This window comes from Macrotis lagotis, chromosome 5 (assembly GCF_037893015.1).
Source record: "Macrotis lagotis isolate mMagLag1 chromosome 5, bilby.v1.9.chrom.fasta, whole genome shotgun sequence".
In the NCBI taxonomy this organism is placed as follows: Eukaryota; Metazoa; Chordata; class Mammalia; order Peramelemorphia; family Peramelidae; genus Macrotis; species Macrotis lagotis.
In genome coordinates, this window is record NC_133662.1 from 149,826,729 (window position 1) to 149,849,060 (window position 22,332).

The window sequence follows — 22,332 nt, forward strand, 5'->3', positions numbered from 1 at the left end:
AAAAATGTAGAATAGTTGATCAGTGGAAGAAATTAATGTATAACACAGCAACAATTAACATAATGAAAGAGAGTCTGAGAAACTCAAATAACCTTCTACTACCGGAATAAGGACTTTCTCATTAAAAACTGCTGGGAAAAACAAGAAAGTCTAATAGAAATTAGTTTTAATTAACATCTCACACCATTTGCCACAATAACTTTCTATAAATGCATGACATAAGATAAATATTAACATATTAGGGGGAGGGGAAGAGATCCTGATTTAAAAAGGAATAAATAATCAGAGAAAATAAAGTAGATAATTTTTAGTTTATAAAATTGAAATGTTTTTGTATTCACAAAATCAACAAAGGTATAATTAGAAGGGAAATGGTTAACCAGACAAGGTACTTGTGTTGACATTCTCATATAAAAATCTCCTTTATCTAAGATACAGAGGAAACATTCAAATATATAACAAAAATAATCACTGATAATATTAATTTTAAAGATTATGAACAGATGATTTTTAAAAGTAGAAATACAAGCTTTCAGTATTCACATGAAAAATGCTTCAAATCACTAATGATAAGAGAAACACTTAAGTTTCACCTCCCCTCCATCAGACTGACAAATAAGACCCAGAAGGAAAATCACAGTTGTTAGAGGGTATAAGATATAAGGAAAGATAGGGACATGAATGTCTTGTTGGTGGAATTGCAAGTTGGACCAATAATTCTGGACAGCACTTTGGAAATAAAAATACCTAATTGTTTATAATAGACCCCCAAAAGATAAATGAAAGAAGGGAAGATCTCCAGGGAACAAAAACATTTGTAACTGTACTTTTTATTTTAGCAAAGAGTTGGAAACTAAGGTGGTGTTTATCAATTGAAGAATAGTTGAGCAATGCTGATATATGAATGTAATGGAATATTTTGAGTTGGGAGAAATAGTGCAAGGGATGAATTCAGAAACTCCTGGGAATATATATGAATTGATGCAGTGATATGAACAGAAACAGGGGAATAATTTATATACTAAATATAACACTATATAAACAACTTTAAATGACTCCATATAATCAATGACCAAGCATGCAATGATTAACCATGACTTCAGAGGAGTAATGTTGAATTATGTTTACTCCTCTTGACAGAGAGGTAAAGACCTGCAAGTATGTAATGAGAGACATTTTTCCATATTTGATCAATACAATACAAATTTGTTTTGCCTGACTATGCTAACTTGACACAGAGGAGGAATATTTTGTTTGAAGGAAAGTGAATAGGGAGAAGGGGAGGTGGAAAAGTGATACTGATGCCCCCAAAATGAAAGAAAGAAAATCATGTCAGTGAAGTCTTTTAAGAAAATGCACAAAAGATTAGAAGGAGGTTTAAAGGGCAGCACAATAAGATAGCTTTAGCATTAATGTTGAGTAGACACTTTAATAAAAGCTGTAGATGTTACCATCTTTTTTCTGTCCTTTATATTTAGAAAATATACTATGGTGAAAAACATTAAAAAGATAGTGAAGTGAGAGGGAAGAGCACCATCTCATAACTATATGGCTGGGAGAACAAACTTTTTAGTTTGTTATGTAGTTTCTTTTATGTTTAAAAAAATAGGTGAGCACTTGAATAGTTTTTTAAAGGTGATAGAAATAGGGAAAGTCAATTGGAAAAAATGTTGAAAATGTTTTCGTTGGGAATTTTGGGGGTGACTGCATTTTTTTATAGTAAGAATGCTTTTTAAAAATATATTTCATTCATTCTGAGAAGGTTCAGTGCATTGCCAAGGGTCTGAAAACACTTGTGAGTACTTGTAAGTTCTATATGAAAATGAAGGAAAATTCTCTTTTAACACCCAGAAACTCACACCCTAGTTTCCTGCTAGAACTTGCTGGTCTCCATTTCATGTCAGCAAGAAACAACTGCTGTTTCCAAGTAGTCAATAATCTCCCTGCAGTTTGAAGGTTCCATTTTCTTTAAGATGAACATAAAAAACAAAACATAAACCAAACCAAACATAAAGTATAATTGACCTAGTTATTCATCTACCACAAAAGCTTATTCTCCAATTATTACAAGATATTGGAAACTACCTCACAACACACCAAAGAAAATTAAGAGGTGTCCTCAAGATATCCATCCACCTTTGGGATCCAGGGGAGTGATGCTTGAACCCATAAAGGTCTAATGCATGAAGTTCCTGGCATAATCCTCCTCTCAGACTGAAAGCTAAGAAGTGATAGGAAGCTGATTATAACTCAGTCCCACTAACAGCAATCATCAGCCAGCATGAAAATACTTTTCTCTGGGAGTACTTTGATTTCACGTATCCTCTTTTTTAGAGACTAAAATCATTAAACTAGAAATGTAGCATTGTACAATAAACAGACTGGTGGATTTGGTTTCAAGAGCTGCCTTAGACACACTCTACCTACATAACTGGGATACATTACTTGACCTTCCAGTGCATTTGACAACTCTATAAATTCATAAATTATAAATGAGTTATCAATATTGAAAGATGGACTCACAGGACTCAGGGGAAATATTCCTTAATAAACAGAACTTCCTTTGTTTTAAAACTGGTAAGGCAAATTTATTTGATTTGGGCTGGAGGGGGGGTGCGGAGTTGGTGAGGTAATTGGTGTTGACTTGCCCAGGATCACACAGTTAATAAGTTTCAAGTATCTGAGGTCAAATTTGAATTCAGGTCCTCCTGACTCCAGGGCCAGTGCTTTATCCATTGTGCCACTAACTAACCCTAATTTGGTTAATAAAAAAAACAACCCAGGAAAACTTTGGGACATTTCCTACTTTTGGGGGCTTTAAAGAAAGTAGGAAATTCTATTACTTTGTTGATCTTGGTTTTGTTGTTTAGGATATCTCAACTAGACACCAAGTTGACAGAGCACAAAACAGAAACACAACAAAATCCATTTCATTCCCTACTACATCCCTATCCTCCATCTAATACATAAACACATCAAGATTCTTCCAGGAAGTCATAATATTGTCATTTCTACATTCACAAAATCTCTTGCAAAGGTCCCCTTTGCTTTATTCACATACTATTCTAGCTCAGAACCTCATTACCTTTTGATTGGACTAATTCAATAGCCTCCTAATTGGTTTCCCTACTTCATGTCTCTCCCCCACTCAAGTTGACCCTTCACTCAACTGCCTAAGTGTTTTTCCTATTAAAGCACAGGCTTGACCTTGCCAGCCTCTTACTCAATAAACTCCAGGGTCTCTCTCTATTAAATCCAGGATCAAATATATGATCCTCTATTTGCTAACCTGGCTCTTCCTACCTTTCTATGCTTTTTTACCCTATACTAGCCAACTTGCTGTTTCTCCCACATTATTACATGTTCTTGCTCCTTATCTCAACTTTTCTGGCTTCCTCATCTCAAATCACATCCTTTGCTGGTCCTCTGAATTGCTATTGCCTTTCTCTATGAGATTTCCTTCTATATACTATGTAGGTTAATCCTTCTTTGAAGTCCTATGTCATTGCCTTCAAAAAAAAAATCCTTATTTCATACTACTTTAAACTCCAAACGCTATGTTTTAAAGGTTCAAAATGCAACAAACATTTATTAAGCACATATTGTTCAGGACCTTGTGTTAAGGTCTAGAGAACATATAAAAATTAAATAGAACATAGACTTAAAAGTATGTAAGTGAACATATGTAAGTTAAATACAAATACATACAAATATATAAGTGAACAGATATGTGAGTAGAAATTCACAAATAAGTGCTCCATACTCAGAGGAGCATGTTAATTAATCAATGTGGATGTTGCAACCTATATAAACCTGTCCATTCTGCACATGCCTTAAGGGATCTATCTATCTAACACACCACAAGCCTTTCCTTGATTTCTCCTGCCATAATGAAGATTTCAGTGGAGTACTCTAGCTGTCTTCCTGTTATCCCTCCTCTTTGGCAACGTCCTCCACAAATTCCTAGATAACAACTTCAATGACCATAGCCAAGGGTCCTCCATGTCTTAGAGGCACTTCTGTCCTGGGTCCACCTTCTAATTAGTGACTGTCCTTCCCTGAACATCAGAATAAATTCTCCTTGAGGTTATTATTTCATTCTCTTTAATCAGTATTTCAGCATCTAATATAGTATCTGGTACAGAGTAAATACCTGATAAATATTTGTTGATTGATTGGCAGAGAATAATGAGAAAGGCACTCTGTATGGGGTCAACAGAATAAACAAAACAGAGGTAGAAATGAATAGAGTGGAGGAATTCATTTTTTATACCTTAGAATAGCATATTTTACTTTATAGCAATTTTATAGATAAACAGTAGGAATATAAACATATAAATATATATGCATATATTAGATGCACAAGGAATTTCAGGAGTAAATATATACATAAAAGTATGTGTGTATGCATATATGTGCATACATGTTGTATATATTTTAGGTATATAATTTATTAGGTATATATGTATGTATATATATATGTATATAATTTGATGTTATTGTTGAGGTTTTTTTGGTTATGTCTGACTCTTTGAGACCCATTTAAGGTTTTCTTGGTAAGGATATTTGTAGTTGTTAGCCATTTTCTTCTCCAGTTCATTTTATAGATGAGGAAACTGTGGTCAACAGGGTTGAGTGACTTTCCCAGGGTTACACAGCTAGGAAGGATCTGAGACCAGATTTGAACTTAAGAGGAATCTTCCTGACCCCAGGCTAGGCATTCTATCTAGTGTGCTACCCAGTTGTCAAACATACACACATATATTTATACACATGTACACACATGCACATATATATGCATATGCATGTGTGTGCATAGGTATTTATATGTAATATATATATATATATATATATATATATATATATATATATATATATATATGTATATATTTGTGATACTTTGGAAGAGACTAGCCAGAGGGTACAGAGATGGCTAGATGACTCAGTGGATACAGCACTAGACCTAGAGTCAGGAAGACCTGAATTCAAATTCAGCCTGTTTGCCTTAATCCTTTGGAGATCAAGAAATAGCAAACCACTCCAGTAACTTTGCCAAGATATCTTCTCATAAAGAGTGGGATACAACTAAATGACTGAACAAGCCTGAAGGTAGTAGGTCTTTAAAAAGAATCATATTGGACTTGGAGTCAGAAAAATCTGACACTTAGTAGTTTTGTGATCAGGGTCAAGTCATTGAATATTTTGTCTCAGTTTCTTTATTTGTAAAATGATGATATACATAAAACCCACAGGAGCTTCAAGAGAAAATGCAAAAAAAGTTTTGCATGCCTTAAAGTATCATATGAATGAGAATAATTATTATAGTTGTTTAGCATTTACATATAATCTTTCAGCATTAAATTCACAAGTGGTTTTCAGAGTTATATGTGTTATCCATCTAATTACATATCATTGACAAAAAACATCTACACATTTTGTTTACAACATACATATCAGTTTTCATCACGCAACACTATCATGAAAGGATGAATTGCTATTTCTATTTTTCAAAAGAGGAAAAGGAAACATAAATATAATGTCAATTATTAAGTGGTATCACCTTAAGCAAACTTTTTGTAGTGTTGGTTTAGAATTATTGTTCATTATTTTTGTTTCCAGATTGCTGCAAATGTATTTCTTTATTAGTCAAAATTAATTCCAGAGTCAGTTCTAAGAATCTTGATAATCTTGAGCTTGATAACTAACTTTTCATTGTCACTTCTAAATTATTAATAATCAGCAGAACTCAATTTTACTTTGAGATCTCAGGACACAGAGCCAGAGTGTCCAAAAACTAGGGCACTGGAACAATGACCGTTTATTTGAACTCTGGAGGATCCCATCCAGAACTGGAGGGTTCTTTTCTTTAGGGATTTCACTCTCTTTCTATAATGGCATGTCCACTCCCATCCCTTTCTACAGGGAGGCTCATTTGGAAGTACATAAGATTGGAGGCAGAACTTTTTAGTTGAGGTAATCCAAATTATAAGGGAATATAGTCTGATTCTATTTAATGTATTAGACTTTCTATAAAGTATGTTAGTGTATGGTCTCAGACATTTACTTTGTGACAGTGGACATTTGGTTACAACTTCTCTTATTCTCAATTCCTTGCTCTTTAAAGGGTTAGAGACTAGAATTGTGATTTTATTGGTATAGTTATTCCCAGAGAAGGAAATTCCCTTCTCTGCCATTTATAAATTTGGCTAGCTGTTTGGAGGATGGAGAATTTAAATGACTCAAGTGAGTGAAGATTACTCAGCTAGAATTTATCAGAAGTGGGACTTGGATCTATTTCTTTCTGGATCTGAGAACACCTACTTAGCAATATGCCATACTGCCTATCCTGTAAGTATCTTAAAGATAATAAAATCTGTAGTATCTACTTCATGGGGTTGCTTTGAAATTCAAATGAGAATGTGTGTAAGGTACTTTGCAAACTTTAAAACCTTATATAAATGTCAGTTATTAATTATGGCAAAAAATAATAAAACTTTATTATCTGATAATGGGTTTCTGAGGGTTTCTGCCATTTTTTCTTCTTATAGATTGCAGGATTTCACTTATCATTTGAACTTTCAGAGACAAGGCAGTTAATAGTCAATACATATTTGTTAAGCACCTACCTTGAAAGAGCTGGGATTACAAATTCAGCTGAAAGAAAAAGAAGTTTTTGCCCTCAATGAGTTACAATCTAAAGAGAAAAGAAAACACAGAAAAGGAAGGGGGAAAAGTTGTGGGGTAAGGTCCAATGGTGTGGTATTGGGGAACGGTGCTTTGGACTTTGTGGCTCCACCTTTCAATAGAAGGGGCAAAGGGAAGTGATGAGATATGAGTACTAAAGTTGATTTGATCTTGTAGGAAAAAGAGGTTTTTGCCAAAGATAGAGCTGCTGTGGCATAATGAAGTCAGAAAAATCTCAAAGCAGTTAGGTTGGAAATGAGATGTCTGTTCTAAACCCCTTCCTTAGGTGGAGGCTTTGAAGTTCATGGATCCAAGCAAAATACAACAATTATATACAAAAAAAGATACAAATACACACACATATACATAAATAATAAATGGGAAACAACAGAGGAAAAAAATAACAGAATGAAAAGAAACAGAAAAAAGTCTCCCATGGAATGTGGAATATGAAGGGAATCAGGGAAACCAGGAGGCAGAGATGTTGAAGGAGAGAATTCCAGGTATGGAAGATTGAGACATTTCTCAGAGTGGGAAGATGGAATGTGTTTTATGAGGAACAGCAAGGAGATCAGTGTTAGTGGATTGAGGAGTTTGGGTGGGAGAGTGGGGATGTGGGGAAGTTGCCAGGTGCTAGGAAAGAAAATTGGTTAGTAGGGTTTCGAAATAGAATTTTTAAGTTGATCTTGGAATTTATTGAATAAAATGGTGACATAATCAGATCAGTGCTTTAAAGTGGATTGATAGTAGATTAAACTATTGCAAAAGCTCTGACATGAGATCTCAAGGGTCTGCACTATTGTGGTGACAGCATCAGAGAAAGAATAAGCTAGAGATTTTTCAAAGGTGAAATCACAGGTCTTAGTAACAGATTGGATATGGGGGGGGGGGCGGTGAGAGACAGTGACTCCAAGATTTGCTGTTTATCCATTAAGCTATGCTAATTCTCATATGTCCCTTACTCCTACTTAAATTTTTTATCTCTCTTCTTGTTTTTCATCATTGTGATCTTTGTAGTATGATAGGCTGTATCTATTATCTTTTCATAAAGTTTGATTTAGACTGATAATTTAGTACTGGGATGAACTGGGAGTGGAATCACTTGGCTTTTCTCTGGCCTTTTTTATTCATCTAGTTCATTTGAATAAGGATATACATAGTTCATTCAATTAGAAGGAATAACAAGGAACTCAGCTGGTGGTGCCCTTTGAATCAATTACAATCATTTTTGCAAGAAAGGATTTCAAATCTCAGATCTTATAAGAATAGTAGGTGGCAGCTGTTAGAATTTCTGGAAGGTACCCACATCTAAATACATAAATGAAGTCACTTATATTACACCTTACGCTGCATCACCTCAGTTTTTGTATGCTCTAGGACAGTGCTTTCCCCCCCTCAATTTCCTTTGAGACATTTGTCTTTTTTAAAACTAAAAGTCTTAGAAGATTTAAAGTTAGCACTATATTTCTGAATACTTCACTTTTATTTGAGGGACGGGTGGAGTATGAAGTCACATTTATATAGTACTATTGATGCTATAAAGCATCTTCTATTCAACAATCTAGTGAGGTATAGTGCATATTAGTATCCTTAATTTAAAGATTATATAAATAATAATGTTTGTCTTTCATTCTTGAAGAAGACCATGGCAGCAGGGAGATGATGCCATGACAAGCACATGTATTAGATTTGAATGAGTTACCACGTAGCTGCTTGCTACTTGGGTTTGGTTCTGCCTATGAGGAATCATTTTCAGACTCAGGAAAGCATGGGTGGGAATAAAACAAAAAATTATGAAAAAGGTTACAAGGCATAGGAAGGGCTAGAAAAGAGAAAGAGAGGGATAAAAGAACAGCCAAGCAGTGCTGGCTGGGCTATTGTCAGAGAAGACTGAGCCAGTCTGGAACTGGAGTCCAGCTCAGGTTTTTATGTCTTGCCTCTCATCCAGGGGGCAAAAGGTAAACTCCCTTTCTTTTACTAGACCCTTAGGTAGAGGATAAAATCAAAGGAGATCAGGATACAAATTTTACATTAAGCCATGAATCAATGGTATTTTAAGAATGGGGAGGGTCTCCTCCCAAGATTACAATTGTTTCTGTTACAATCATAATTCTCTACTTCAAGTCAATTTATATCTTAAGAGTCAATTTATGTCTCCACTCAAATTCTTTCTGTTACATTCAAATTCTCTTCATCTTCCCCTTTATCAATCAGCCTCACTTTCTCCTCTGAGTTTGTCTGGGTCCAGTGGTCAGATGTCAATCAGGACAACTGGAGATGACCCTGGATGTGAAGCGATCAGGGTCAAGTGACTTGTCCAAGGTCACACAGCTAGTAAATGTCTGAAGCTGGATTCAAACTCTTGTCCTTCTGACTCCAAGGCCAGTACTCTATCCACTGGTCCCTCTAGCTGCCCTTAATTTACAGAGAAGGAAACACGAAAATGTCACAAAACCAATGAAAAGAAGCAGAGACTATAACTGGGCTGAAATTTCTGTTTGTTTTTCAGATCTATAGGGTTATAAGCCAGGTCCAGACTATATCTATATCTATATCTATATCTATATCTATATCATCTATATATACAAAGATAGATAGATAGATAGATGGATAAATGGATGGATGGATGGGTGGGTGGATGAATAGATAGATAGTAGCAAGATGAAACTACAATGGGCAACTTTTTTATATCAATTGATTTAAGGTTAAGTGGCACAGTGGATAGAACACTGACTCTGGAGTCAAGGGGATCTGGGTTCAAATCTAGCTTGAGACACTTGACACTTTCTAGCTGTGTGACCTTGGGCAAGTCACTTAATCTAATTGCCTTGCATCCAGAGCCATCTCCAGTTTCATGATTCATCTCTGGCCACTGCGCCCAGATGGCTCAAGAGGAGAAAGTGAGGCTGGTGAGTTAGCACAGCATCCCCCTCACTGAAATCCAATATATGTGCTTGTCAAGATATCACCTCCCTGATGTTGTGATCTTCAAGAATGATGGACAAACAACATTTAAGGCAGCTAGATGTAGCATTGTGCTTGAAGTCAGGAAGACCTGAGCTCAAGTCCTAACCCAGACAAGCACTATGACTCAAGGCAAGTCATATAACCTTTCTCAACTTCTGTAAAATGGGGATAATATCACTTACCTAACGGAGTTGTGAGATTTGAATAAGATAATAAGTGTAGAACAGTTTGCAAACTTTAAAATGATATAAACAGCTAAATAATGATAGCTAATATATATGCTGAGTGCTTCACAATTATCTTCTTTTGCACAACTATTATTATTCCTATTTAACAGATGGAGAAACTGAGGCAAACAAGTGCAATGATTTGTCCAGGATCACCCAACTAGGAAATGCTCGTTTCCTTCTAACTTCCCTTCCTTTCCTATTAGGCTCAAATCTGATTTGTGAGTTTGTCACCGCATTGCCTCCCCTGATGACACAATCTTCCTCAAGAAGGAAGGACAAGGGGCAGCTACCACAGTGGACAGAGCAGCAGCCCTGAAGTCAGGAGGACTTGAGTTCAAATCCAGACTCAGACGCTTAATAATTGCCTAGCTGTGTGGCCTTGGGCAAGTCACTTAACCCCATTGCTTTGCAAAAAAAAGAAGGCAGGACAAGCATCGAAGGAGGTTCTTTGTGATTTTGGACAAGCCACTTAAATTTCTTGGGCCTATGCTTTTACTGCGTATGGAGGGGACTGACCTATAATTCCGTTGTAAATTCTCGTAGGTTTTGTTTGTGCCGCCTGGGTTTTCGCATTCGTGCCTCTGCAGCAGCCCCCAGGTTCCGTCCGGGCTAGCCTGGCACGGAGCCGCCGGGTCTCCCACGGCTCGGCCATCTGGCCGCCTCATTCCAGGCTCCCAGGGACCCTCGTGGGGCGGCCGGCGCGGGGCTCCCGGGGACGCCACACAGGGCGGGCCCGTCCGAAGCCGCCTGGCACGAGGTGCGCGGGGGCCCGAGACGCCCGGGGGCGGGGCCGCCGGCGGGGGCGGGGCCGCCCGTGAGGTCAGCGTGGGCGTGGCCGGCAGGAGCCCTGGTGGCGTCACGGGCGGGGGCGGGGCCGCGCTGAGGTCAGCGTGGGCGTGGCCGGCAGGAGCCCTGGTGGCGTCACGAGCGGGGGCGGGGCCGCCGGCGGGGGCGGGGCCGCGCTGAGGTCACCGTGGGCGTGGCCGGCAGGAGCCCTGGTGGCGTCACGGGCGGGGGCGGGGCCAGAGCGTGCCGGAGCCCAGAATCAAAACAAGCCGGAGCCCCGCCTGGCCCCTCCGGCTGGGAGCGGCTCCCTCGCGCCCCGGCGGCAGGCGGCGGCAGGCGGCGGCCCGGCCGCCCGGGCAGCGGGGCATGGCGCGGGGGGCGCGGGGGGCGCGGGCGCCGCGGCCCTAGCGCGAGACCCCGGCCCCGCCGGTCCGTGTCCGCCGCGGGGCGGGGGCCATGAGCCGCCGCCCCCGGGGGAGCCGCCTTCGCTGAAGCCCGGCGGCCGCGGATCCTCGCGAGATGCCCAACCCCAAGAGCAGCAAAGGCGGCCGCAAGAACAAGCGCGCCAACAGCAGCGGCGACGAGCAGGAAAATGGAGCCGGGGCCCTGGCCGCGGCGGCGGCGGCGGGCGCGGCGGGCGGGGGAGCCCCGGCGGCGGCGGCGGCGGGCGCGGCCGGAGCGGCCGGAGCCGGGGCGGCCGGAGCCGGGGCGGGCGCGGCCGGAGCCGGGGCGGGAGCGGCGCCCGGAGCGGGCTCGGCGGCGGCGGGCGCGGCGGGCGCGGCGGCGGCCGCGGGCGACGCCAGGAGCGGTAAGGCGGCCGGGGCTCCCGGGGAGGGTCCGGGCCGCGCCCCGGCGCCCGAGCCGGGGAGCCCCGGCGCCCCGCGGCCCGGGCCCCCCGCGCCGGCCCGCTCCCCCGCCCTTCCTTCCCGGCTTTGTCAGCGCGGCCGCGGTGAGGAAGGAAGCGCGGGAGGGCGGCACGGCGGCGGCACGGGGGGCGGCACGGGGGGCGGCACGGCGGCGGCACGGGGGGCGGCACGGCGGCGGCACGGCGGCGGCCCCGGGGGCGGCTCGAGGACGGGCCCGAAGTTCCGAGCCCGGCTGCCGCGAAACTTGCGGCCCCGCCGCGTCCTGCCCCAGACGCGGGGCCCGGGGAAGGCGCCCCGGCTGGCGGCGAACCCCGAGTGACGCTGCGTTTGGGGGCGAGGGCGGCGGGCGGCGGGCGCAGGGCGGGCCCGGGAAAGTTTGTGGGTAGCGCTCGGGGCGGCCGCGGCGCCAATGCAGCCAGGGTGCCCGTGTGTGTCTGTGTGCTTGCATGTCCGTGCGTGCGTGTGTGTGTGTGTGTGGAGGGGTGCGGGGAAGGGAGCAGAAACGGGTGTGTGTAGTAAAGAAAAGGTATCAGAGAGGTGTGTGTATAGGGGTGGAGGGAAGGTAGCAGAAAGGGGTGTGTGTTGGGGTGGAGGAAAGGTAGCAGAAAGATTGGGTTGCTTTTTGTGTGTAGGAGCAGAGGAAAGGTAGCAGAAAGGGGTGTGTGTGTGTAGGGGTGGAGAAAAGGTAGCAGAAAGGGGTATGTTTAGGGGTGGAAGAAAGATATCAGAAAGGGATGTGTACAGGGTTGGAGGAAAGGTAGCAGAAAAATAGGGATGCTTATATGTGGGGATGAAAGAAAGGTAGACTTGGGGATGTGTGAATAGGAAGGGAAGAAAGGTAGCAGGAAAGGGTGTGTGTGTGTGTGTGTGTAGGAGTGGAGAAAAGGTATCAGAAAGGTGTCTATAGGGGTGGGGGAAAGTAGACAGACAGGGGTGGAAGAATGGTAGGAGAAAGGTGTTTGTGTGTGTATGGATGGGGTGGAGGAAAGATAACAGAAGGAGGGTATCTGTGTATGCATGAGGGGGCAGAGTGTAAGTAAATGTAAGAAAGAAAATAGAGATGATTTTGAGTGATATTCTAATGGCCATTTTTGGCATTTGGAAGGATTTCTTAGGTAGATGGGTCATTTTTTTTTTCAGGTGGTCCACCTTCATTTTTTAAGAACTTCTGCAGGGCTGTCAATAAAAGATTGAAGAAGAAGTTAGTGCAGGCTTCAGTTCTTATGCTTCTGATTTTGCACTGACCTTTTTAAACACCTGATTTTGAATAATTAAGGTGAATTTTTGTCCTCTCTTACTGATAGACCTTTTGGTTCCTCCCTGGAGACTTAATTTTACTTTAAATTCACTACATCAGTCTAATTTAGGTCTGTGAAGAGTGCTCCCTTTGGCACTCCTCAACAGTTTTTTGGTTATTATGAAGGATTGCACTTCAGAAACCAGGCAGTCTCTATATAGGCATCAAACCCTATTGATGCACCAATGAAAAATTGAGAATTGCAGGCAGGTTTATATTAAATATAAATTTATTAACTCTTAACTGATTTTTTCAGATTGTTTCTGATTTCCAAAAGGAACCTGAGACTTTCCATAATCAGTTTAGATCTGTGATGCCTGTTGTTGGTATTTGTTGCTTAACAGAGAAGGCCCAAGGGATCACCAGTGGGAGGGTGAATCCTCCTTGAATTCAGCCTTAAAGGTTAGGTGTATGTATACAATTATATTTGTATATCTTTAGCTAGATACACATTTGTTTCACTTAGTAACTAAATATAGTCTTTCATTAATAAATGTCTAGGCTTTTAAAAATCCATTTAAATTATCTGCCCCTACCACCTCTTGGACAGGATAGTAGAGGTAATTAGTTCCATTTTTTAACTTATTCCATTAACTAGCATTAGTCCTAAATAGATACCCTGTTCAAGGTGAAAGTGTCTCCTTGTCTTCCTAATATGAGCTTTTAGTGAACAAGTTTTGTGTTCCTGCCTACCCATGTCTTTCATGATTTTATAGATTTCTATTCAGCTATCTTTAGCCTTTGCCCTTTATAGAATGAAGATTCCTTAATTTTATTGTAGTCTAATGCAGTATTTTGGGGGGGAGTAGTAGCATAATATGGGGGAGAAAGTCCTGGTTCTTGAGGAAAAGGAACTGGATTTAAAAAAGAATTCTGCCACTTAAAAGATTATCTTTGTAACCTTAGGTAAATTGCTTTATAAACTCTCTGAATCTCAGTTTCTTCATTTTTAAAATAAACTCTACCAGATTCTAAGGTCCTTTCCAGTTCTAAGTGTGGGACCCTATGAACCTTTCTCTTCATTTTGGTAGACATCCTTAGAGAACAATAGTAATTAAAAACAGGATCTTAAATGAATCTTTTTCCTGGGTTAGCAGTTCCTACTTCATCGGATTGATACCCTGTGGACCTGGACAAGAGGCACATAGGAATAGGAGGCATGGATAAGTTGTGATCTGTAATGGGATTTGTGATCTGTGATGAGATTAGCCACATTGTTGAGGTCCATTGAAATATTGAAATAGCTTAAATTTGTGAATACTGAAATCCTTTCACACATGCATTATCTTATTATACTGTGATAACTTATTATCATGGTTTAACACTACAAGTAGGTAAGGGCACATACCTATCCAAAAAGGGTTATTGTGAGAACCTCACTTAATGAACATCAATGTTAAATGAATAGTTATTGTTGTTATTTTTTCCAGAACTATAATTTCATTATTATTAGGCCTATTTTCACATAAGGAGAAACTAGTACTAACAGAGAATATGATTTGCTTAGAAGTTAAAATGCTAAAGCTCAAATAATATCTTTAATAAAAATAAATTTTAAAAAAAGAAGTTAATGCTTAGGAACTGACAGAGCCAAGTGTTATTTCAAGTCCATTTTGTTTTCTATTCTAGTATGATTTCTTTAAATAACAATTCCTTTTTCCTGCATTTGACTAATAGCTTAAAGGCCTTCATTCTATACACTTTGTATTTTTTTTTTCTTTCCTGGAATAGATTTATTAGATCTTCTATATTCTGTGCCTATCAGTTTGGCACTAGATCTTGCATTACAGAGTTAAGTGTCATCTGAAAATGTGGAAGTTTTGTATATTCCTCAGGTAATTAATAAAATATTCTACTAGATGAATTTTAGCACTTACTCGTAAAGAAAGGAAAGAAAGGTCTTCATTCTTCAACATCCAGAGATATCATCTCCTTTTAACATTAAAATTTCTTGTCTCTTAATCAGTTCTCTGTCAAAGATAAAACAAAATCTTGTTGCACCTCTGATTCCTTGGTGATTCAATTTTTGTTATAGTATTTGGTGTTTTAACTTTTTATCAGGCTTTTTAAAAGTCTAAGGGACGTCTTATTTGTTTGCATGTCCGTTTCTGTAAGAACACCAGTAAATGAGTCAGTGTGCTTTCACTTTTTTCAGCTTTTGCTGCCTATATGGAAACTCCAGGCCATTTCTTTCCAACTCCCTCCCCCTTTTCTTTTTCCCTTGTTCCAGTTCAGAGTGTGGACTAAGTAGATAGTAGTCAGGACTGTATGAGTGAAGTCTTATGTTGTGGCACTGGAAATCTCTTGGTAACTTCTTTCATGTGTTAAAATAATCTGGAAATCTAATTTTTCTCTGAAGGATGAGCTTGAGAAATGGATATTTAATCCTATGGAAGGTATATTTCTGGTTTGGACTTTATCTAATAATTAAATAGAAAAATTGAAAGGTGAGGTGTTGGCATTGGCACCAAGAGTGATAAAGCAGACAATATTAAGGGGCTCATGTTAGGGGATAGATAAAATTATATGAGGTCAGATCCTTAATCTCTAGGATGAGTAAAATTGGCAAAAGTCTGAGAAGATTTTAGTTCAGAATAACTTGCAGGTCAGATTTTTTTGTATTCTGAAAGGAGATTACTATTTGAGGGTGTTGTTGAAAAGTAATGCTAGGGGCTGCTAGGTGGCCCAGTGGATAAAGCACCGGCCCTGGAGTCAGGAGTACCTGGGTTCAAATCCGGCCTCAGACACTTAATAATTACCTAGTTGTGTGGCCTTGGGCAAGCCACTTAACCCCATTTGCCTTGCGAAATCCTAAAAAAAAAAAAGTAATGCTAGTAAATTTAAAGTGAAAAAAAGAGGCAACGAAAAGAATCTGTGGAATATTGTTTTTGGGGTGCTTGACTGGAGGGAACTTTACCACTCTCATTTACTAAGTGAAGAAACAGCCTTAGAGAAGTTGAGTGATTTTGACCCAGATCATGTAGCTTGCTAAGCTATAATAGTTGGGACCTAAAATCTTGAGCTTCCTTTATTTAAAAAAAATTCAAAAGTTTAAATTGATGTCTACTTACATGCTGTTGCCACTTCTCAGTTACTCTCTTTATTCCCTCCCCTCTTCTACACACTCCCCTCCTCATCCTTACTCCATTGTTTTAACTGTTAAACACTCCTAGCAACTTGTATACTATATACTTCCCTAAGCAGTTTTCATTTTTAGGTCTTAGTAGTTTTTATTTGTTACCCAAATAAATACCTCCTGGTTTCCTTAATGAGTGAAGAAGACACTGGGTAAAGCTGTGGGCTGTGGTTGTAGTAAGTGAATAGAATGGAGGGATAGCAACTTGTATATAGATCTTGGATAACTTGGATATTAATTGTAATATCTTTGTATTTTCTGGGAAGAGATTGAATTGTTGAGACATGTCTCTTATGTAGAATTTGAAACTTTTTGTAGGGATCTGTGGGGAAGGATTTTTTTTAGTTTTTTTTTTTTTGCTAGGCAATGGGGTTAAGTGACTTGCCCAAGGCCACACAGCTAGGTAATTAAGTGTCTGAGGTCAAATTTGAACTCAGGTACTCCTGACTCCAGGGCAGGTGCTCTGTCCACTGTGCCATCTAGCTGCTCCTGGAAAGGATTTTTTCAAAAGCTTCCCTTTTATACTTTTAAACATGTATTATAGCATTATGACTACAAGTATACATTTTGTTCACATCCTTTGGCCTGGCGGGTAGAGAGGAGATACATTTATTATACAGTTGATCCTAAGCTATAGTTTTCGTTTGCCTTGTTCTCGCATCTGAAATTCTGATGACTATATCTCATATATCTTGTGATTTTAAAAATTTGTATGGTTTTGATTTACACCAACTTTTGTTTTTGTTAATCCCGGTTAACCATTCCTATCCAGGTATCCTCTGGTATTCTTTATTCATTCAGTCCATTTATTAAAATATTGAGTTTTGACTGCACAAGGCCCTGTGTGGCATACACAATTTTAGCAGATAATTGTTCCTTGCCTTTTAGAAGTTTATGATTGAGTAGGGGAGATGAGACATGTACAGAAATATGGCACAATGCAAGGGAGTTTAGGATAAATGAAACGTATTTAGTTTGAACTAAAAATTGAAGACTACAGAGGAAAGGGGGGTTTATTTCTAGCTGAGGTGATATGATAAGGCATCATAGAGGAGATAGCATTTGAGCTGGGCTTTGAAGGATTAGGAGACAAAGATGTGAAATAAAAGCATTATGAGCATAGAAAATGCCATGAGGCAAAGTGTAGAAGTGGAAAGTATAATTCATGTAGAGGAAGTCTAGTTCAGATTTTCTGGAACATAATGTTTGTGTCAGAGTTGGAATTTATTTTGATAGGTAGTGGGGAACCAGTGAATATTTTTGAGAAGAGTGGTGACACAAAGTAGTATGTTAAAAAAAATTAATCAGTAACTTTGTATAGGAAGCAGAGACAGCAATTAAAATATGTTACAATAGTTAAACAGGAGTAAAAAAATAGGTCCTTAACTAGGGTAGTGGCAGTGGGGAGAGAAAAGGAAGGAACAGATCAAGTGTTGCTGGAACTGATATTGCAGCCCTGCCTCTTTATTACAACACCCTCTGAACTCCCTCAAGTGAGGTGTCCTTTTTGAAGCAGCAGGATATAAGTAAAAAGCACTTATATGGCTGGGTTCAATTCATATCCCATCTCTGTCTCTCTGCCTAAATTCTACTTATATCATAAGGAGGTTGGTCTTTCAGGTCCCCTTTTTATTCTTATTCTGATATTTATCCAGGTTTGTGATTTGTGTCTTTTGGAGCCAATTCTATTCCATGGTGTAGGGGAAAGTTGAGTGTTTCAGTAAAACGTAAGCTTCTTTAGTTAAACAACAAGCATTTATTAAACTCTTCTGCTGCTGCTGGGCTCTGATAATACAAAGACAAAAATTAAACAATCCTTGCCCTCACAGCTTTATCAGGGGAAGCAATGTGTCTATAAGTAAGGATATTACAAAATATAGTCAAGGTAAATTTTGGGGGGAATAAAGCACTAATATTTGGAGGGATCAGAAAAGACCTTAAAGAGAAGGTAATGCTTAAGATGAGCTTAGGAAACTAGTGTGGATCAGGAAGAAATAATAACCACTTACAATGTACTGAGTACTTAAAAATATCTCATTTGATCCTTACAACTTTGATGTATAAGGGGACTGAGGCACAGAGAGGTTAAGTTACATAGCTACTGAGTGTGTGAATCCTAGTTGCCTTTTCTTGGGTATGTGTTAGTTTGGTTCAGTGGGTCATAGGGTATAATGCAGAGGTTCTCAAAGTGTGTTCTGTGGACCTTTGAGACCATTCAAAATTATTTTTATAATAATTTTCAGATGTTATTTTCCTTCTAAATACTCCTCCCTTTTCCAAGTACACATCAGTATGAGACTAGATCTTAATATACTTTAATTGAAACTATTACAACAGATTATGAATGCAGAAGAGATGCCAATCTAACTGTATTTTGTTAAGCTAGACATTAAAGACATTTGTTGAAATATGGAAAACAGTGACATTCTTCTCAACAATGAATTTATTTAAAAAAATAGTTATTCTAAAATAAGTTTTTATTTTAAACATGTAATATGCTTAATAGTTATTTTTAAATGAATTATTTTAAAAATTATCAGCTTAAATTGCTATTGTGATATATATTGATAGATATAATCCACAATAATTTTTAAGAGTTTAAAGGGGATCTTGAAACCATCAGGTTTTAAAAGATGGTATAGTAGAAAGGGCACCAAAGTTTCTTGGAGTCCTAGTCTAGCAACTAAATCTTGGGCAGGTACCTTTTGCTCTCTGAGCCTCAAGGGTTTCCTCTGTTAAAAAAACAAAACAAAAGTCATGTAAGCTACTGCTTGAACTCCCAGGATTGTTGTGCTTTATATTCTACTGTTGGAGAACTGTGAGCTTCTATCTCCCACCTCATTGTCTCTCTTAAGTACCATATAGATGTGAGTTGGCCCAACTGTTATAATTCAGTTACATTACTAGTTAATTAGATTGGTGTCCTTTTGGAAGGAAGTATAAATCATAATAAAATTTATTGTGAATTAAATAACTGATTTGGTAAACAAATAACTATTTTCTAAAATAAAAACGTTGTTGAGAAGAGTGCCACTGTTTTTACATATTTCAACAAGGATTGTCTTTCATTGAACTCTTTCTAGTTCTAGCACATTGTACCTGGCAGGTGTATACTAAAAAGGTTTTGTGGTCTAGCCTTGGAACCTAATTCCATTTACCTCTGTGGAAGACTGTGTTTTGAACTCTAGACAAGTCAGGAAACTTTGAGAATATGTTTATCACCTATGTGCTAGGTTTTTAATATCTGTTAAATCCTAGACTCTAGGTTATTTCCTGCTTAAGTAATCAGTACAAATTTTAGTCATTTCAGTTTCTTCTCCCTCCACCCTCTAGCATTGAAAAAAATGTGAGCATTCACTTGACCTTCAATTCAACAGTCATTATTCTAGGTTGTTAACTGGAGATATTTTCTTTTCTAATCTGGAATGCTCTTCTTAAATTTGGATTTAAAGTATTTTATCATATAAAATTCTCTTTGTAATTAAGATGGGTAAAAGATGTTTTCCCCTCATTTCCTTTCTTTTTTACAGTTTGTCTACTAGAGGGAATGATGAATTATTCTCAGCCCCAGAAATGGCTTCTTTCTTGTTACTTCATTTTGCTTGTCACAAGGTCTGAGAATTTAACCACTTTAGTCAGTCCAATAAAATGCTTCTTTAAAAAGAAAATCTTTAGAAAGAAGTTGCAGCTAAATGTTAATAAGAATTTAGAGGAGAATCCTTTGTAGAAACTTATTTTGAGAACTGCTAAGGTGATTAGAATCGAGATTTGGTCAGAATATTGCATTCTTTGCTTTATAATGTCACTTTTTTTTCCTAGAATTTTTTTTTAATCTTAAGGGGCAATGGGGTTAAGTGACTTGCCCAAGGTCATACAGGTAATTATTAAGTGTCTGAGGTTGGATTTGAACTTGGGTCTTCTGACTCCAGGGCCAGTACTCTATCCACTGCGCCACCCAGCTGCCCCCTACTCTTTGCTTTAGATCACAAATTCCATGGCTACATGGGAGAGACTTGCTTGGTTTCCTCTTGAATGCATTTGAAGACCTATCATTGATAGGAGGCTTGTTTTGGATCTTATGATCCTCAGCAGTAAAGCTGGCTTGGACTTGTCATCTTCCTACTCTGCTGCCTCTTTCCTCTGTTGCCGCTTTAGCGCAAGCCCTCATCAGCATCACAACAACCTGATGGTAGATTTGTCCACCTCGAGTCTCTCCCCACTCGGGGTCATGCTGCAGTGATTTTCTTAAAGCACAGGTCTGTCATCATCATCTTATTCAGTAAACTCCAGTGATATACAAAATGCTTTTTTGACATTCAGAGCCCTTCAAAATCTTGCCCCTTCTTACCATTTCAGCCATGTACTGTTTGATCCAGTAACATTAGCCTTCTGTCTGTTCCATAAACAGGACATCCCATTTCTCAGCTGTAGGCATTTTCTCTACCATATCTGGAAGGTTCTTCCTCTTCAGTTTCTGCCTCCTGACTTCGCATAACTGGGATTCCCCCAATAGATTGTGAGCTCCTTGGGAACAGGCTGACTTTTGCAGTTTTTTAATCGCCTGTGCTTCTGCACATAGTAGAAATACTGTTGTTGACTGATTGACTGACTTCAGTCCTCAGGACTGAGAGTGTCAAACACTTGATGCCATCGTTTGCAGAATCCTCAGTAATTATGGGCATTGGTTCTCTCTGCTTCCTGAACTTGGTAGGTTAGCTAATTGAGGTTTTCTTTGGGCAATTAAATGCCAGGGGAAGGCTTTTGGTTTGACTGAGTAGAAAACCTTCAGTGAAGAGAGGAAGAGGATTTTCATTTTGTTTTTCGTGCATCATTAGAAAGTAGCTAATCTCTGTTTATGACAATGGATTTATTTCCTTGTTATATCTTCTTATTTTTTGGTCTTGATTTAAAGATATTTTAAAACAACAAACTCTTGTTGGAGAACCTTGTATTTCAAAAATGAAGAATTTTGGCTTTTGAATTTTTTTTATTTCAGAAAGCTAGATTCTCAGTGGCTGGTGAAATAGCCCTGATTTACTTTTCTCTTTTCTAAAAAGAACATGACCATCAAAAAGTAGATGATTTTTGATAATTTAGAAACTACTTATTTTTTATCTTTTATGTAGAAATTGAATCCAGAATATTTCACTGTGAAAATACTTAAAACAGTTTTAAAAGGTATAGTCAAGGGAGAGATTTTTAGGGGAAGACTGAACTTATAGGAAAAGTTAAGGGGAAGAGGAAGAGTGTGTTAAATGTTTGTTGTTATTAATGGAACTACAGTAGCAGCAAGTTAAATTTTTCTAATACATTTAGAACACAGCTTATGTCACACGGATTCAGATGTAATATAAATCAAATCACATTTCCCTAAAAAATGATCAAATTAGGCAAAATCCTAATATTAAAAAAATTTTTCTGTGATTCAGTTACTTACGTGATACTGTAGATTATAAAAGTGTTTTTATTGTATTTTTATATTGTGCAAATAGATTATTACCATTTTAATTTTAGGTTTTTTTACATTCAAATTTAGCCTATTATACACATTTAGGTACCCTGACTAGTAACTCAAATTGTTCATATCAAGTATAGAAATAATTGACAAAATTTAAGTATATGTTTCCTCCAGAGGTAAGCATAAGGATCAGGTTAACACGGCATCTCCCTTTAGGACATGGTAGGCAGCAGCCAAGAAATTATTTTGGCACTCTAATTCCTAAGCTTTGATATGTTCTATTTTAAGTTTCTGAATGAGCACATATAAATGTAGCAACTATTGTGATATAAAATTTAATCAGACCCCATTTAAAAATGACTAATTATTATAGTAATATTCTTCATAACTAGAACTTAGACTTCATCTTCAGCATTCTGGATTGGAGCTGAGAACCCAAGCAACAAATTTCCCACAGCACTCAGAATAGCTGTCAAAGCCAGAACTCCATAAACCTTAACTCAGAATATTATTTACAATATTTGTAGATTACACAAAGTATCAAATACTGTTTCACATCATATAATAAATTTGAAGATTAAGTTAGAAAGGGGATAATACTAAAGGTAGGATTAGTCAATATATGGAAACCCTATAAAAGGGAAAGATGCCACTGGCAGTTGGTGAGTAAACAACAGCTGTAGTGTCCCAGTTGAATAACTTTTTGGGTGAGGTAGGTCCAATGCAGTAAGCAAAAATAGATAAATGCTGAACCCCTATGTCTGCAGAATTTCAGAGATAAACCCACAAGTAGGAAAGTAGTGTAGAGAATAGAGAGTTGGCAATTACTTAGACTTTGCAAAAGGCGAATGTTTCCTAACTCGGTAAGACACACTGTTCCTGATAAATTGCTGAGGTTTTTCTCTATT

The 22,332-nt window shown here is 38.9% G+C and overlaps 1 protein-coding gene and 1 long non-coding RNA gene across 2 annotated transcripts in view; one reads left to right on the top strand and one right to left on the bottom strand.

The window, feature by feature from the left end:
- The window catches only part of LOC141489933 (uncharacterized), a 40,765-nt gene extending 30,199 nt beyond the window's left edge, over positions 1-10,566 (bottom strand). The window contains exon 1 of the long non-coding RNA XR_012469023.1: positions 10,398-10,566. This is a non-coding gene — a long non-coding RNA (uncharacterized LOC141489933). The remainder of the gene's footprint in view (positions 1-10,397) is intronic.
- A 502-nt stretch (positions 10,567-11,068) lies between these two features.
- The window catches only part of HECA (hdc homolog, cell cycle regulator), a 60,972-nt gene continuing 49,708 nt past the window's right edge, over positions 11,069-22,332 (top strand). Inside the window, exon 1 of the mRNA XM_074187704.1 lies at positions 11,069-11,475. Coding sequence (XP_074043805.1) covers positions 11,187-11,475 — 289 coding nt within the window. The 5' untranslated portion in view covers positions 11,069-11,186. The remainder of the gene's footprint in view (positions 11,476-22,332) is intronic.